Raw genomic sequence first — 17,342 nt, 5'->3', positions numbered from 1 at the left:
TACTGATTCAGCTAAAAATGAAAACACAACTTCTTTGGAAACAGTTTGCAAATATTATATTGAATGAAAATCATCTTTACAGTAAAAAAGGTAGGAGCAGGTTTTGTTTAGAAAATACACAATTAAATAGAAATGATCTATTCAGTAAAAAAGCGGAAGCAAATTTTTGATTTGGAAATGTAAAATGTAGTACAAAATGTGCCCTTATAGTACTTAACTTTAGAAAAACATTAATGAAAATGTTTGGGGTCATTTATGAAAATAAAGGAGTTATAAATACGGCTGGTCAATATTGTCATTTTCAATTCAACTCAACATCAATATTATATATATATATATATATATATATATATATATAAATGTATATCACATATAATTTTAAAAAAGCAGAGCACATTTGAAACATTTAAAATATAACTGAATAGTGAAAGAGGTTATAAAATATAACTGAACAATATTGGCGTCAGGCTTTGAGTCACTACAGAAGATGCCAAGCTCTGTTGAACATTGTTTTGTTCTGGCAATATCATTCCGTAGAACGTTAGTCCAAAACTTGGCTGGCCTAAAATCTCCTCAACAACTTCCTCTGCAGAGGTATGTGCCCACTGCAACACCAAAGATTTCAAAAGGAACTCATCCAGTGTATGACCCTAACGTACGTGCAAGTCTGAACAGACAGCCAACACTCAACCAGTCCTGTAACCACCAACCACCACTCACTCTGACCACCACGTCACACAGAACCGGCATTCTGTAACAGGATACATCTCAGTTTTCACCAAGAGGGGGAAAGGGCTCATTCAATAACCTCAGGGCTTGAGGAGGCTGAAGTCCTCATGAAGCCCTGCATCAAGTCGATGGGCAGGGGGAAGATGATGGTGGAGTTCTTCTCTGCGGCGATGGTATTGAGGGTCTGCAGGTAGCGTAGCTGCAGGGCGGAAGGTGACTGAGAGATCTCCCTGGAGGCCTCCTTCAGGGCCCGGGAGGCGTTCATCTCACCATAGGCTGTTATCACCTGCAGGGGGCGCCACCACAGACAGACCATTTTGGTGAAGGAATGTGATTAATAGCATTCATACGTGATGAAAAATTCAGGAGGGTTTCATCATCAGGAGAGTAACAGGGCATCATTTAAGACTGTTTTCACCTACAGAGTCAGAGTGCACCAAGTGACAGAATGATTTGTATTATAGTACATTTTTAATGACAATATTCACATAACCAGGAAGATTGTATGTGACCCAACCCATAATTTATATGAGTACATCCAGCTACCCCCTGAGACAAAGCAGTTGCTCTGAAGCACAGTGAGGTATCTTCTCACTCTATATAGTGTCTTTGGCAACAGTGTACCAACGTGTTCACAAGATGTACCACACAGCTTGGTTATCTCCTCACTTAATACAATGTTGCTAGTAATAGTGTCTCAGTGTGTGAGTGGGATGTACCATACAGTGTGATATCTTCTCACTCACTACTGGTAACAGAGTCTAAGTGTATGAGTGGGATGTTACCTTTGCTCGTGCCTCGCGTGTGGCCTCTGCCTCGGCTGCCATGGCTTTCTGAAGCTGCAGGGGAAGCTTTACATCCTTGATTTCCACCCGCTCCACCTTGATACCCCAATCATCCGAGGCTTCATCCAAGGTGGACTATGGGAAAGGCAGAAAACATGCCATCTGCCCCCAATCCTGCTCTGACTAGGCTACATTGATGATGGAAACTGCATTACAAAACGCTTACTGTTAATATCAGTAACCAGTTACTTGGCTTCGGTCAGATTCAGACTGAGCACATTTTTCAATTCTAGCTCAAGGTCCTTCTCTTTGGGCTGGAAATTACCTTCCAACTTGCAAATTGCTTTGTGGTGCTCAAAGGACCAAAGGAATGCTACAAACTGATTTTGTACTGCGTTGCATCGTGTACTGCACTGCATGTGCTGAATGGCACTACTTTCTCTGTATGTCCAGAAGGTGGACAGAAACAGGAAGCTTCACTGTAGGGGACCGGACTACACCCCTTGCGGTACCTCCATGCTCTTGGCGATCTCCTCACGGTCCGAAAGGAGCTCCGACAGGTTTTTGGTTCCCAGCACGTTGCGGAGGGTGGTGCCGGCCAGCAGTCGCGTGGCTCCATCAGCGTTGGTGATGTTGGCGACCGCCAGAATGGGGTTCTGCACCCGGTAGTACACCACCCCATCTACGCTAACTGTGACTGAGTCCTTCGTCAGCACCTGAGGGGAGGGGCGGGGAACACGCACTGCTTCACCCAGAGATCTATCAGTCAAAGAGCTGATGTAAAAAAAGCTGGCTGTTACATCACTCTGCTGCCACTGAGCAACAAGCACAAATTGAGCTGGTGTTTGAGTTTACATCTCTAGTGAGAAAAGCTAGCATAATCTGTGACAGGTCCATCTTTCTGAGGGTGTGAAGCCCAGATAACGTGGGAGTGATGCTGGGCCCATTTCTGGTTCAGCTGCTGTCACAGCCTTTGTTTCAGAGCCATGACTGTCGGTGTCCTTTGCTGTAATGGTGAGGCCAGGGACTGCTGGGAAATGGAGTCTCTTCCTTTGACTCATGAGTTTCATGTGGGCTCTTACCTCCTGTGGTGGGATGTCAAAGGTGATGGTGCGCATGTCGACATTGATAACGCTGTCAGTGCAGGGAAGGACAAAGAACAGGCCTGCAGGAAACACATACACACAGACATACACACGCACGCACGCACGCGCACACACGCAATCACACACACACACACACACACACACACACACACACACACACACACAGTGCATTAAAAAGACAAACTATTTCACAAACACTGTTTTTAGTTTTAGATTATTGAAAATTTGAAATGATCACTATCATCAGACCATTAAATTCAACTGGTTTCAGGTACTGTGAACTTGCCACTAAATAATGGTAAATATGAGAATCTAGGATTAATGGAAAGACAACATTTCACATCAGAGGATGGGAATGTTCTGCTTCATTCCTCAAACATAACAGATTTTGCAGCCAGATGTGGCTTATGTTGACATTTCATATCATTTTGAGAAAAGGTAACTTCACTACAAATTTACATTTTAGCTTGGAGCTTCCTTCCCAGCTGTAGGTATCCATATATAAAAACTTTAATAACTAAGAACCCAGGCTAAGTCAAGATTCTTCTGTGGGTTTTCCAACATACTTAAGGTTATTTAACCTTCACACAATCTCCAGAATGTAGTGCTCCACCTCTGCTCAATAACATTCCTCATCATTTCAACTCAAAACTCCAGATTCAAAATGCTTGACTGAGAAGTAGAGGTAGTCTGCTCTATGTGTGCTGGGATGGTTTGCGTGAACTTTGAACTCAGGGGACCTGAGTGAGACAGGACCATTGCGTACCTGGTCCTCTAGCTCCTCCCCGCAGAATCCGCCCAAGCCGAAATATGATGGCCCTCTCATACTCCTTGACAGTCTGTAATACACAAACACGCAATTGGGTCAGCCAGGCTGGCAAGAAGGGAGCAACATCTAGTTTACGAATGACACAAACAACGCCGAAAATATCACTGCCACATACACCACAGACAAACTGTTAGATGTGTATTTTAGTTCATGAAGACTCATAGACTCATGACAAACCCCAAACAAGCCTGGCTACAACAGTTTCTCTACTGATGTAAAAGACACACACATAACCACACCAATCCATACTGACCAGAGTTTAGTTAAAGAACATGCAGCTCACTTACTCCACTGACTTGTTGCTTTACCAAGACACTTAGGTATGTGAAACACACAGAGCAGCATCATAAACTCAGATCACCTCAGCTATCACATGGTAACGGTGAATTACTGAGTTGAACCAATCAGTGTTTTTCTGTGTAGTTTTTGACCTTTTCATAGTCAAAGACTGTTGCAAGTCAGTGACTGACAGTACAGCATTATTCCACCACTACACCATCAAAAGCCCCTCAAGACATAATATGAAGGTGAATAACATCACTGACTGCACTTTAATATTGACCTGTTCCTCCACACACGACACACTCCTCGGTCCAGTGAAAGAGCATGGGCAAGATGTATTAAACTGTGGCGTACATAAGTGAAACAAACCTTGCGATTTTGCAAATCTCTTCAAATACTCTGAAAAGCTAAGCCCCCCCCCCCCCCCCCCCCCCTTGTTAATTTAACATGTCGCGTAATTCCAATTGTGTTATTAAGGATTCAGTAAGTGGGAGAAACAGCAGACTGTGGCACTCCTGGATTTGGGACACCTGGCCCTTGTGTAGAGAATGGCAGAGTTTACCTTGATGCACAACCAGATGGAAACGGGCAGTGTGATGATGATCAGCAGGGAGGAGAGGATGACCAGAATCCATTCGCACGCCCCGCCAGTAATGTCTGGGTTCTCCAGGGCTGAAACACAGAAACGCAAGGCAAAGTCCGAAGGAAGACGTCAGCGGCAGACACATCTGGTGGCACAGATCTCTCATGTCTACAGGAGGCCATCCTGCAACACCGCGTAAGTGTGTTTGCGGTTTCACGATTACAGCGTCTGCTCGTTGGCTGAGTGGATAAGTAAACGTTATTAGATAAATCTAAAGAAACACAAGAAAAGTACAAACTAGGGCTGCTCAAAATCCGCGGTGCCTGGTGGCTTAATTTATGGGGAACAAACTATCCAGGGATTTTAAGAGACTGCTGACATATTTTCTTTGTACAATACATTGATTTGTGGGGAAGATCTTAGCTAGCTATACCAGTCACCCAGCTAGCAGGTTGAAACTAGCGGTAGCTACCGTTAATAATTAGTTAGCCGTTAGCTAGTATGACAGTGTAAGTTACTAGATAACTAAGACAGTTTAGGTAATCTTACTACATTTAAACAGAGAAAAAAAAAGTCATAATCAGCTGTCATTAGTTCGCGTAGCCACCCGCCTCACCATATTATGGTGAAGTTTGTGGAGGGTAGCTAGCTAATTTAGTTAGCCCTCCATACACCAGCTTGAAAGGCATCCCGCCAAAACTAACTGACCGGTTAGCAGACGTGTTAGTCACGACAGATCTTACCCGTCTGACGGTCTGTTTTATTAGCACTGGACATCGTTCTGTTCAGTAAGTAGGAACTTGAATGTGGTTGAACCACCGATCTAGTTATCTAGTGATATCGTTACAAAATTTTAAATATACTCGGTTATTTACATCGATTACTTAATGAGCTGAACTGCTCTATCCGGCGAGGGATCTTAGGGTTCAGTGACCGTTAAACGAACGATCACCGCTGGCAGTGACCGTCACCCGCCGCGAGACATGTGACACGTCCAGAGGGGGCGCCTCTCGTGCAGCAAGCAAAAATCGGTTCAATTTAACTAAACGTCTTAATGGTATGAATTAAAAGACAATGCATTGATCGTTAAATAAAACGCGCACTATAGAGACCACGCTCTCTGCCCAGACTCTCTTCTATATACAGTAATGTTTTCGTGTTGTCTAAAATGTTATATTGCAATAAGGAAATAGTAACTTATAAAGTGTAGGATAGGGCTTGGCAGTCAGTTTGGCAAAAACACACAAAACAAAATGAAGAAAAACATGCCAGTCAAACATATGTGACGAGTAATTTAAAATATATATAATGAAAAGCACCACGACAATGTGAAGTAGTTAACTGGCCAGCTGAGAAGGGATGGATACACGACTGGGTCACAGTGAAGGGAAACCCACGCTTCAGTCATATCGTAGGTAGGGTCTCCTGCATGATTCACCATCCCGAAGAAATCATGTGATTTCTTTTGCGAACACTAAGCAAAACGAAAACAAAACAAAATATGCTTTTCAAAAATGTCCTACGCGTCTTTAGCGATCTTTGAATTTCCTCATATGTATCACATATGGGATGGGGACACGATCATGTTTTTTTAAGATGAGCTGTCAGTACGTTGAGCTATCAACTAATAATAATCATAATGTTAAATAGATAAAATGGAAACGTATTATATGCCATCCAGGCTTACACTGGGCGATTGGTAACGGTTAGCTAGCTGGTACTCTTTTGTACAGGATATTCCTTGGCGTGAACTGTGAATAAATAAGCTTTGATCTAATTCTGTGCTTGTCAAGATATCGAGTGACGTTGAACACTGACCGCGTTTCAGTGCAATTATCTTTTTATCAGCAGCTACCTACTCACCAAGACCATAAACTAGGGCAAGCATTCAACGTTAAATAGTTGCCTTCCAGTTCCCCGTTCATGCACATAAGGTCAAAGCAAAAAACGCACGGTTCTGTCTCAGTGCCTGCTCCATAAACTTTACGTTTAAGGATCTTCATCATCATACGCGATTTAAAGGTCGCTGTCTGCACGCACAATGGAAGACCCATTTGACTGAAACCTGGAGTCCCCGTAAATAAACACTATCCGCTCGTTGATTTCACACAGGCTTGTCCTATATTCTTTGAAGAGTGGAAAGCACACGCACATGGGCTATTACCGGACTTGCAGCCACGCCGCTTTGCGCTCTGCGTAAGTTGTAGGCGTATAACCGTTCCATTTTAGTAGCGACGTAAAATGCGTGGGGGTCGGTTTTCTATGTTCTTTGCCCTTGCCTGCCGGTCTCAGCAAGACTGTGTTGCAACATGGTCTTGCATCACTTGTAGAACCTTTCTACTTCTACCTCCTACTTCGAAATGACGAGATAACTCAACACGGCGATTACATGTATAAAATGCAGACTAAACACTAAATGTCATTTTGTGACATGCAGACCTTACTGGGATTGTATGTTTCTCAACATGTTTGTCCTTGCCTCGTCTGGGTTAAATCTCTTTACGTCGCCTTCCGTTTTGCGAAAAGTTCAGGGCTCCGTCAGAGCTCACTCCTCAACAAGTGGAAAATTAAAAATGTATTAACAAAAATAAGGCCATTTGCCATACAAAATGTAAATCATTAAATCAGAGAAAAGCAAAGCAATAGCAAAACGATGTCATTTCAATACACACTATAAATTATATTTTTAAAATTGAAAAGTAGATGTTTTGCCAATTCCTAGTGTGTTTTCTGGTATATTAAAGTTTATGACAAGACTTAACTCATGGACTTAAGTCCGTGACCACACAGCGAAATTGGAAACCAAAAACACATTTCACATGGATCATTCATCAATGTGACTGTGGCCAAGTCTCGGCACTGACAGCGGGATTCTGATTTTCTTTTATTGGGAGAGGTGGGTATCCGTCTACACAAAGAATGAGAGAGAAAGGGGGTAGGTTTACTGTTAACCAGTAGTTTCCATTATCTCCTTTCTGCATGAAAGCATTGAGTCAAATGTTCCTCTGTTGAGTTTGGTCTCTCTTTGTTGCAGCCCACCTGGGGTCCTGGACTGAGTCACTCAAGTCAACCCAGTCTGACCTGAAACCGGGCTTTTCACCGTAACCATGTTGTGGGAGGGAGGCTCTCTGAGGTGTTTCTGACAATGTCTAGGGTTGCCAATGTCTGCATGGGGTCCCCACTATTTGAGCCACACATGAGAAAGAGAAGAGGTAAGTAGCTTGACATCTGAAAGGATGGGACCTCAGAGTGCCAGCCTCTGTGAAGTGACATTCACAGTCAGGTATAAATTTGTAGTTCTGTCACATTCTGATGCAGATTTTTCTGCTCTCGGCTGTTTTATGTCTGATTGGTTACAATGAGAATTGAGGCTGCTCAGCTCTGTTAACCAGTTCTCTCCTGAAAGGTTATTACACAAGGATTTGATTTTCTGGGAGAGCACAGAATTAGTGTGGCCTATGGATTCCATTGATGACTTGTGTCTGTTGTTACTGTGAAAAATGTTAGCCGCTGCTACATGACAAAGGACACAGTTAGCCACTGTACTAGAGGACTTGTGAAGACTAAATGGACCTTGCTTCATCTGGAAGCCCTTAGAGGAATGTAGTCCTGCTCTGGCCTGTTTCAGGACGAAAGGATCACAGAATCAAACAAGATAGAGGAAAGTGTTGTCTACAGAGATGCTGATGCTCTTACACTGGGCTGTATGTGTCACAGTAAGTGTCAATGAAAAGAGAGAGGATTAGACATAACTTTATGTATAGCATAAATTGTTTTTATACATTCATTAACCAGAGTTAATTATGAAAATTTTGATATGTTGCAAAACACTACGAACATTTATAAATAATTGCTGGACTTTCAGATCGTTAAAGTTAAATTGAAACCGGGTCTATTTAGACTGATCAAAAACCCAGTCCTCAAAGTGGAATGAGATGTTTTTTAGGCTCATGTGATGTAAAGAATGGACCGTGGAATCTGCTTACGGTTTAATTGTAATGTCTTACTGTATTTAAGCTGTGCCATTGGGTCTTCTCTATGTTTTCTCTGAAGCAGCACTTGTGTCCACTTATGTCAAAACTCTGCTCTGTATATCATCCACCTTAATCACACCGTAGGACTGTGTCAATTTTTTGTGCAGTTTCTGATTACATGCGGGAAATGACCTAAGTGAGTTTCTTTAGTTTTGACAGTGCTGCCTTTAAAAAAATGCTTCATTTGCTGTGATAAGTAGCAAATGTGAATTCCCTTATTTTCTAAATGTTCAGAAATGCACGAGTTCAATGGTCCATCCTAACTCTGTAATTAATTCCAACAGAAGTGTGGTTATCTCAGTGGTGATTTTTAAAATTCCATATAAAATGATGTGATCATAACTTAAGTTAAAGTATACTCTTAAGCTTTCTTTACTTTTCTAAAGTATTTTGTGGTAATTCCACATTTTCATTTTTAGCAGATGTAGGATTACAGTGATAATACATAAATATCTATGAATGTTGAGATCTTTGAATATTATTACCTTTACTTTCAATGCTTCTTGAATAACTAGCACTTGTAATAAGTGAATGACTAAAATGGTTTAAATTTAACTATTATGTTACAAGCTAATTTCTTTCACAATTCACAAAAAAAAAGAAAAATAAAGAAATAATATATATCTGAATTATGACCATCTAAAACAATGCATTGTGTTATTTATGAAAATCAATTCAAAAAACAATGTTCATACATATCATACACATGGCATGTGGCTTTGTGCACACCTGGCGATTTAGTTGTTATTGACTGTACCATGAATGGTTATTGTTTTTGTAATAGTTGTGGTCATTTTTACAATCAAACCCATGTAAATTAATTGGGGTAGACGGCTTTTAAATCATTAAATTTCAGGCAAAATAGTATCATTGTGTAGACTATGTCAATAATTTGTCTATATAAATGAAGGTGAGTGTGTAATATATTAAAGTATCCATACAGTCATACTTGGACTCATGCGTGTTCATTTGTGTGTTTGAGGGTCTGTGCTGGATATGTTATCTGTGTCTATGTTGGAACACATTTGAAAGAACATAATATTACTTGTGTATTACAGTGTGCTTGGAGGTTTGGGGTCACAGAGCAGTACTTACCTGTGTGCTGTTCAGTGCATTGTGTGTGTGTGTGTGTGTGCTTAGTTCACCCTGTGCTGTGAGTCACGTGGGAGAGTGTGTGTCTGTGGTTGAGCTGACTCCACAGTGTGCCCTACATACAGCCCACCACAGAACTGACAGCTGTGCTGTTAAGGGGTCTGTCTCCTACTAAAGACACACCCCCTCCACACATATATTTGCCGCACTGTCTCAAAAATACAAATTCATCACACTACTCACGTAAACCCATTCACATTCATTCATGTGCACTTCCACGGCCAAATAAAAACACACAAACATGATCATATGTTGCTTGTAGGTGTGAATTAATGAGTTTGTAGCCAGACATAGAGACGACAGCAATTTCAAAGTACGCAATCATACCTGCACTGTTCCAAGCCTTTATGTCCTTTTCCCCCCCCTCTTCAGAGTTTTCAATTTGCCCAGTCTTTTGTAAGCTGCCATTTCAGCTTGTCTTCCGCCTACCCCACCTTCTTCCCCCTCCAACTTTGCCTGTGGTGAGGCCTGTGGTCTCCATGTGGTCTCTTTGTTTCAGCGCAGTGCAGAGAAGCTCCAAGCTGAAACACTCAGATGAAGAGCTGGCAACCCAGTGAGCACTGCGCCTCAAACTCTCTCACAGACACACAGGAAAGGGTCTCATTCAGTCAAGTGCTGACATTTCATCCTCATTATCTTCCAATTACCAGACATTGTATTTACGTTTATATATAACAGGCTTTCACAGCCTCCATGTCTAAGACATGCACCTATGACAATGATGTTCGTCAACATATTTTGGGAAAGCGAGAACCTACAGCCCCCACATCACTCTCACAGAAGTGAAAGAGTGCACCAGACTCCCCCAAACTGGGGAATACCACTAAATACGAAAGCACATGCAAATTGAGACTGACACCTGCACACCCTACAGAGGGAAGAACACACATATAATAGCTGTGATCCTCAGATGGTTTACTAGTGAAATCACAAGTGTGCATGTTGCAAAAAAAAAAAAAAAATGCATGTACTCATTGAGAAGCGCCCATGCATGAATGAAACAGACTACTGACATAAACAAATAATTACAAGAACAAGTAACCCAGTACTGTAGTCACCGAGTCACCTTGCATGTTGTGCTAACAAACAGGAAGAAAATAGAGAGAGATGGAGGGGAAGCCATCTGATTGGCAGCAAACACACTTGGCAAACTGCCCAGAGGGATGTAACACCGGTCTGTTTGTTCTAACTGTTTCCTCATAGGCTTTTACCCAGCATGCCGTAGCAGTGTGAACAGGTAAACCAATGAACTGCTTAACATCACTGATTAATCGACATCTCCCCACAGATACCTGTTATACCTTTACCCAAAACCCACTCACTGTATAGTGACGCTGGTGAACAAAATAGATTCTGTGCAGGTGTAAGAATTCATGAATGTGCTCTTACAAAAACGGTAATTGAAAGTGACAAAACATTGGCAAACCAACACTAAAATCAATCTGCAATTATATTACAGATGTTTACAGTTTAAAAAATCACCACCAACTTCCTGCAGCACTGCCAATAAAGATATATTTCATTCAGAATAATCATTAATGAGGATGTTATATTTGTGTTCAATATGCCTGGCCACACAACATAACAATCGTGGGTATATATTTGATTACCAGCTGAAACAACTCAAGTTAATGAAAATGAAGAAGAAAATAACCAAGTAATTTACACTCATAGAAATTCTTAAAGTTTGTATATACAAATAATATATTTGTTCAAATGTCTTCCATGTGCTAAAATGTCTTCAGATATATTTATATGTAAAGACACATCAACTGACGACAAATCTTTGCATCATGCAGACACAAGCAGGGACAGAAACACCATCTCTCAGAGCAGCAGTTAACATCAAAAACAGAAATGCGTTTTGGTGTTTAGGTAAAGACAGTATAAACAGTATATGGTATAAACAGTAGCATGCCATGAGTATTAGACAAAATGCCTTTAAATTCCCAAAAACCAAAAAAACCCAACAGTGGTGCAATGACTACCAGAACAAAAATGTCAAGGCCCTGTGTTGAAGCATGTGAATGCATTCTTGTCATCCCAGCAAAGAACTGAATCCTGTGAAAAGCAAGAGATCGAAGAAACACACATATTCAGACACACGGCAATGACACAGTCACTGAAAGATACGACGCACATCTCTTCATATTTTATGTTGCATCACATTGATGGTGGGAATACATACAAACATTCTACTGTATGTTCATACATATATTATTTGCGACTTATCAATAACAATCAATCTTTCAACAACCTCTCACCCCTCACAGCCACACAGACACACATACGTGCATGCATGCACAAAATCAAATCAGATGCATTTCATTCTTATCTGCCAGTCATGCTCATCTCATCCTCCTTCAGCATGCATGCTTAAAGGCACATACAGTACACATCCAAGTGCTTCATTTTACCACGTCCAACTATAAAGCACAAGGAGTAACTTGCCTGTTCCTGCATCGGCCATGTCACATCTTCCTCATCTTAACTGCTGTTCCTTATGGGAGCATGGATAGGCACACATCAGACAAATACAAACAAATCACATCAAGTTACATCATGACAGATTATACTCCTAAGTCTACAGCTACTGGACAGCAGTGTGCTGAAGTGGTCCGCATATAGAACTATCTGGGAGGGGAACTATTCAATTCAATTCAATTCAATTCAATTCAATTCAATTCAATTCAATTCAATTCATTTTTATTTGTATAGTGCTTTTTACAACACAAGTTGTCACAAAGCAGCTTTACATTGTTCCCAATGTACATTACATTGTTCCCAATCTTCCCAACTACAGTGTAGACCTACATGGATGCAGAAGTGCTTTACTGAGCAGGTGAAAGCTCTGGAATATGAATCACTCTGGGTATGAACCTCTGAAGTATTAATGCAACTAATCATCATTGCGTAAATTCAGAGAATTATTATTTCAATTCACTGTACAGTGGTATTTTCATTATTTGCATAACAGTTCCCTAACCCCAGGTGCATTTTATAAATAATGTTAAGCATGTCATCCATTAACACAACTGGACATTAACAGAAATATTTAGGGTTTGCTACCTTGCTTGAGTACATAATAGCAGCCCCCACCCAGAATTGATCTTACTAGCTCCTGGTTACAAGTTCAGCTGTCCCAAACACTACACCACAGCATTGCCCATGAAATCATACTGTTTACTGTACTCACTTGGCTAACCGGTGATGGCACTTCTTTGGCAGTCCTGTAAGACAGACACACATGAACAAGCACATTACACGGTGCAGCTAAAAGAGGGAAAAGTGAAACATTTTCACAATGTTTCTTTTGTCTGAATTCACATTGTCGTCATGTAGTGGTTTTACTAGAACACAACATGTCTGTAGAAAGCTATGCACATTTTCCACCATGCTTTGGTGGGCAGATTAACACAGGTTCAAAGCCCATTCAAAGCTGCCGATCCAGTGTGTAAACCCAGTCTTCGATCTGTGAATGTGCTCAACAATGTCTCATTGGCTGAGTATGAGGAAGGATTTTTATCCCTCTGGTGAATGATACTGAGATTTCTTGAAGATCTGGTGCAGGGTGGGACACTCACGGCTGAAGTAGAAAAGGATGGAGATTAACGCCGTCACTAAACTCCCGAGAACTCCACCCAGTATCCACAGGAACAGGGGTTTGCATCTGAACTCTACAAATATACATATTGACACTTACATGACACTTGGATTGCTGTTTAAATAAAATACACCACCTCATGATGTTTGAAAAGACATGCTGAATGGCAGGACTAAAGGTTATTCTTTCAGTATTTAAAACCCGGTGAAAGTTTTTGCTTGGACATGCCAAGCATGTTTGAATCCTTATAAGGGCCAATCACTTGGTATGCCTAACTAAAAAGACTCCCTTGAGTTGTTTGTGTAATGGTTTCCTCTATGAAATATAAAATGAATTTCCTACTCTTAAACAATTTGAAAAATGACTATTTTAAACTATAATTGAATGACAAAGTACAGAACCTTGGGCCCATCTAACATTAATTAAGAATTTCTCTGACACATCAAAGAGTGCTTTCATATTTGCATTCAATGGACCATAGTAAACATGTGTCTGGAGACAATCCAATCGAAGACAGTTTTGCTTCTACTTATGCGATGCTTTTCTTACTTGCCCTTTTTTGAAATATTAAACAAGTTATCACAGAAATTGGAATTAATTTGTAATTGTCAGTAAAAACTAAGCAACCTTAGGATTCTACTCAATTTACCTTTATACTTAACGTTGATTGACAAATTTAATTATGCTATATTTTTTTGCTTTTTATATAATATGCTTTGTTTCAACAACTATCAAACTTGTCAATTTTTGTAAGACATAAGTAGTATATGATTCAGTTCTTTAGTCCATGACATAATTCATCATGTATCTGAGGCAATAATTCTCATTTCAGGCACCTATTCCTTTCAACGTACACTGGAACTCAAAAGTCTATTTTCTGTATTACACATACACCGGTTACCTTCATGTTGTGCATTGTTTAAGAAGTTGCCTTTTAATGCAACCTGTATTCACAGCAGCTTGCATCTCAACATTGTTGATTCCCAATTCGCAAATTATCAGCATCATACCCTGCTTGGAGGGGGTTTTGCCAGGACAGCGGCAGGACTTGGGCTGCTTGTGAGCCTTTCGCGTCGTTGTCGGGGGGGGCTGGGTTGGAGACTTCTCTGGAAATGTGAAGACAAAGGGAGACCAGGAGAGGCAAAGACTTGGGAAGAGGATCCCGGTGAAGAAGTCACATGTGAACCGAACACAAGCAAGCACAAATAAACCTGAACTGGCAAACACACTGTCCCCCTATGCTTAAATGGTCACCCACAGACCACAAAGAACACTGAAAATGTACAGCAGTTTACTTAAAATCAGGGGCGTTTCTAGCTATTGAAAAGATCAGGGGCTAAGTCCCCAGTCTGCCTGGGGCTTGCCTTTATAATAAATAAATATTATCACACCTTTGGACGCTGCAAGTCAAGTTCCGCTGTGTTACACAGTCTGTCTGTTGTTTTGCTATAAACATCTCCTTTTTCAGGGTGAAAATATTCAGGGCTAGGCTTAAAATTGATTGGACCTAACAACGCCACTGCTTAAAATACCCCTTTAAAATGTAGGAAACAAAAAAAAAACAATTCTACTACCAGGACCAACAACGGGCAGAGGAGTGCACTCACCTCCAGCCTTTAAGTCTATCCCACGGGATCCAAGCTTGTTCTCGCCAATGAATCGGAGAATACAGAAGTAGACACCTGCATCATCCATCTTCACATCAATGACCCTCAGTACATAGCTGTCTCGTTTGCTGCCTTTGAACTTGGTCTCGTTCACCTCAGAGCCATAATAATGTTTGTCTGCGTTGTTGTAGAAGAAGAGGAACTGGAAGACCTCCTTAGCTCGGCGGTACCGGTACCAGTACACCCCCTGGCAGCTCTTGTTTGTGCCTTTGCACTCCAAACTCCTTGATTCACCCACCCCGCTGTACTGGGTCTCCAATGCTGGAAGTGCTTCAGCCATTACTGCAAAGGGAGTAGAGGTTTTAGACTAGCAATGGCAATACATTATTAAAAAGCACGCTCAATGCATATAATTTCAAGACAATTTCATTGACTTCTGATCAATTTCAATATTGTTGGAAAATGGTTCTTGGGCTAGATGCATCCAGTTAATGTAGGTGCTCAGCTGAAAGTAGCAAAGTTACATCTTGATTTAAAACATTAATCATGAAAGTTAAATCAACTGAAATATTTTCAGAGCAACCACATTTTCGACATGTCCCTCAATATGTAGTAAGGTAATGGTATTGTGAAACATTTGAAAAACATTGTAGTGATCATTGCATGCATTGCAAAATGGCAAAACCAGCCACTCCACCAAACTGAAAAGTAGCACTGCAGGTAGCACTACTGCCTATAGCAGTGACCTGAATTTTGTAATAGCTGAAAACTTCTGTCAGCGTTGCACTGAGATTACAGAAACTCAGACTCCCTCTATAGTCCCTGATAGAGAGGGAACAATGCATTTTACCTACACTTATCAGCTCTCAGGGGAAAGCCCACTGTGTTTTTTATCAGTTAGTCCAGAAACAGGGTACATTTACACTGTACACTTTCCACAGAACAGATCTGCATTTCTGAAAATCAGCACATGCTTTTAATACACAAGTAATAAGGACAGATTTCATTACGATGTTGAATATAATTTGAACGTTAATACCGAAACGCCAAGTTCTAAGACTAAGTGGTCAGTCTTACAGGGCTTGCTGTGCTGTCATTACTTACAATATCAATGACATCAACTGTAGGCCCTACGACTAAACTATTAACATGTTGCACCTATAAATGGGCAGTGATCCACAAAATCCCAAACATCTTTGAGGGGCAAAAACCTCTGTTTGCTTTTGGTGCGCTTGAAAGCACTGCAGTAAAGCAACTTTGAGTATAATGTTAACATTTGGTCAATATTGTCTGACCAAACAATATATATCATCAACCTATGTTCGTGATATTTGCATAATCTGGCCTTTCTATGTCAACACAATGTTGCAAAGCACACAAATAGAATATTACTGTAACTGGACCGTGAGTGCATGCCGAATTACTCTTTTGATTATTTTCAAAAGTTTTGTCATAATGTTTTTATTATGTAACCAATAAACACAATTCCTATATTTAATTCATTAATAATTATACATTGTACATAAATCCATACAAATGTTTGTATATTGAGTGTAGCACTTGTAAAAAGCAATTACAAAATGTAATCAACACAACAAATGCATAAAAAACCTTTTTCTCGTGGCTTAACAAAATTTAGCTTAGTAATTGCAAAGATTTCAATGCTTTTCACAAGAAAAAATAACTTGAATGTGTCACATTTTTTTCATCTTTAATCTGATGCTTTCATAGAAAATACAAATGAAAAATCAAGCGAACCTTTTTATGGCTTAATTAAATTTAGCTTGATACTGGCAAAGATTTCAATACATTTTATACAAGTGTTACACAAAATACTTGAATATGTCACATTTTTCTTAAACTTAAATTTGATGCATTTTGATACGAAGTATCAATTAAACATCAAATGACGATAACACCATTATTATTAATAAGCGGTGATGCATTAAAAACAGGACTGAGAGAGTAAGATACCTGAATTATGTTTAAATGAACCACAAACAAAAGAGCCCTTTCATCCAGGCTTGTCAGATAAATACACAGAAATGTTGTGGTTTTGATTGCCTCAAGCACTTCAAACATACTCAAACTACACACCAGTACAAGGCCTAATGATTTCCGCTTGTTTTTCATCCCTTCAGCTCCTCGGTAGAGAACATCTCTCTGCTGTGTCACACGCAATGCATGCCATCAACACCAGTCAATGGTGAACAAAGCAAGCAAGATATATACGTACAGATTTGCCAAACCTGTCATTAAATAAGTTGCCGTGGTGACTTTGTCAATACAAACAGCTAAAAATACCAAAATCCCCAAACCTCGGAAAGGGAGGGAAGTCGGACTCGAATGGTAGACACTATGTAGGCCTACCTGCTGTCCATACACACACTATCCACAGGTGCACCAGCCACACCATCGTCCACAGTCCTGGCCCGCCAGCTCTGCGTCGGCTCGTCCCAGTCAGCTGCATGTCTCCCTTGACTGTCACCCACCAGGGAGTGATCACCACTGTTGACTGCTCTGTATGATTTCCCCACCGCTCCCCCCCACCCCACCCCCCCAGCATCACCCCTCAGCCAATCACAATCTCAGATGGCATGTCACAAACTGAGCAACACAATCACATCTGAG

General features: G+C 40.7%; 2 protein-coding genes across 2 annotated transcripts; both read right to left on the bottom strand.

Moving 5' to 3' along the window:
• Window positions 1-796: 796 nt before the first annotated feature.
• LOC118778435 (erythrocyte band 7 integral membrane protein-like) lies at window positions 797-5,091 on the bottom strand. The gene is made up of 7 exons (XM_036529963.1): window positions 5,058-5,091; window positions 4,294-4,403; window positions 3,387-3,459; window positions 2,597-2,679; window positions 2,027-2,230; window positions 1,515-1,649; window positions 797-1,015 (listed from the first exon to the last, which is right to left on the bottom strand). The coding sequence occupies exons 1-7, from the start codon at window positions 5,089-5,091 to the stop codon at window positions 797-799; spliced, it is 858 nt and encodes a 285-aa protein (XP_036385856.1).
• A 6,439-nt stretch (window positions 5,092-11,530) lies between these two features.
• On the bottom strand, window positions 11,531-17,133 carry cd8b (cd8 beta). The gene is made up of 7 exons (XM_036528169.1): window positions 17,082-17,133; window positions 14,712-15,053; window positions 14,115-14,210; window positions 13,085-13,177; window positions 12,697-12,730; window positions 11,952-12,000; window positions 11,531-11,561 (listed from the first exon to the last, which is right to left on the bottom strand). Exons 1-6 carry the CDS (start codon window positions 17,125-17,127, stop codon window positions 11,988-11,990), a joined length of 624 nt encoding a protein of 207 aa, XP_036384062.1. The 5' UTR covers window positions 17,128-17,133; the 3' UTR covers window positions 11,531-11,561; window positions 11,952-11,987.
• Window positions 17,134-17,342: the final 209 nt, after the last annotated feature.

Source organism: Megalops cyprinoides, chromosome 5 (assembly GCF_013368585.1).
Source record: "Megalops cyprinoides isolate fMegCyp1 chromosome 5, fMegCyp1.pri, whole genome shotgun sequence".
Lineage (NCBI taxonomy): Eukaryota > Metazoa > Chordata > Actinopteri > Elopiformes > Megalopidae > Megalops > Megalops cyprinoides.
The sequence above is the reverse complement of the archived record's forward strand: the minus strand, read 5'-3'. Positions and strand labels throughout refer to the sequence as shown.

Excerpts from the sequence above, each read along its gene's own strand:
- LOC118778435 (XM_036529963.1), bottom strand. The coding sequence starts at position 5,091 with ATGTCCAGTGCTAATAAAACAGACCGTCAGACGG. Across the intron at positions 3,460-4,293 it reads CCATCTGGTTGTGCATCAAG|ACTGTCAAGGAGTATGAGAG; the intron begins GTAAACTCTGCC and ends TGTGTATTACAG. Across the intron at positions 2,231-2,596 it reads TTGACATCCCACCACAGGAG|GTGCTGACGAAGGACTCAGT; the intron begins GTAAGAGCCCAC and ends CCCTCCCCTCAG.
- cd8b (XM_036528169.1), bottom strand. The coding sequence starts at position 17,127 with ATGGTGTGGCTGGTGCACCTGTGGATAGTGTGTGTATGGACAGCAG. Across the intron at positions 15,054-17,081 it reads AGTGTGTGTATGGACAGCAG|TAATGGCTGAAGCACTTCCA; the intron begins GTAGGCCTACAT and ends CTCCCTTTGCAG. Across the intron at positions 14,211-14,711 it reads GATAGACTTAAAGGCTGGAG|AGAAGTCTCCAACCCAGCCC; the intron begins GTGAGTGCACTC and ends TCACATTTCCAG.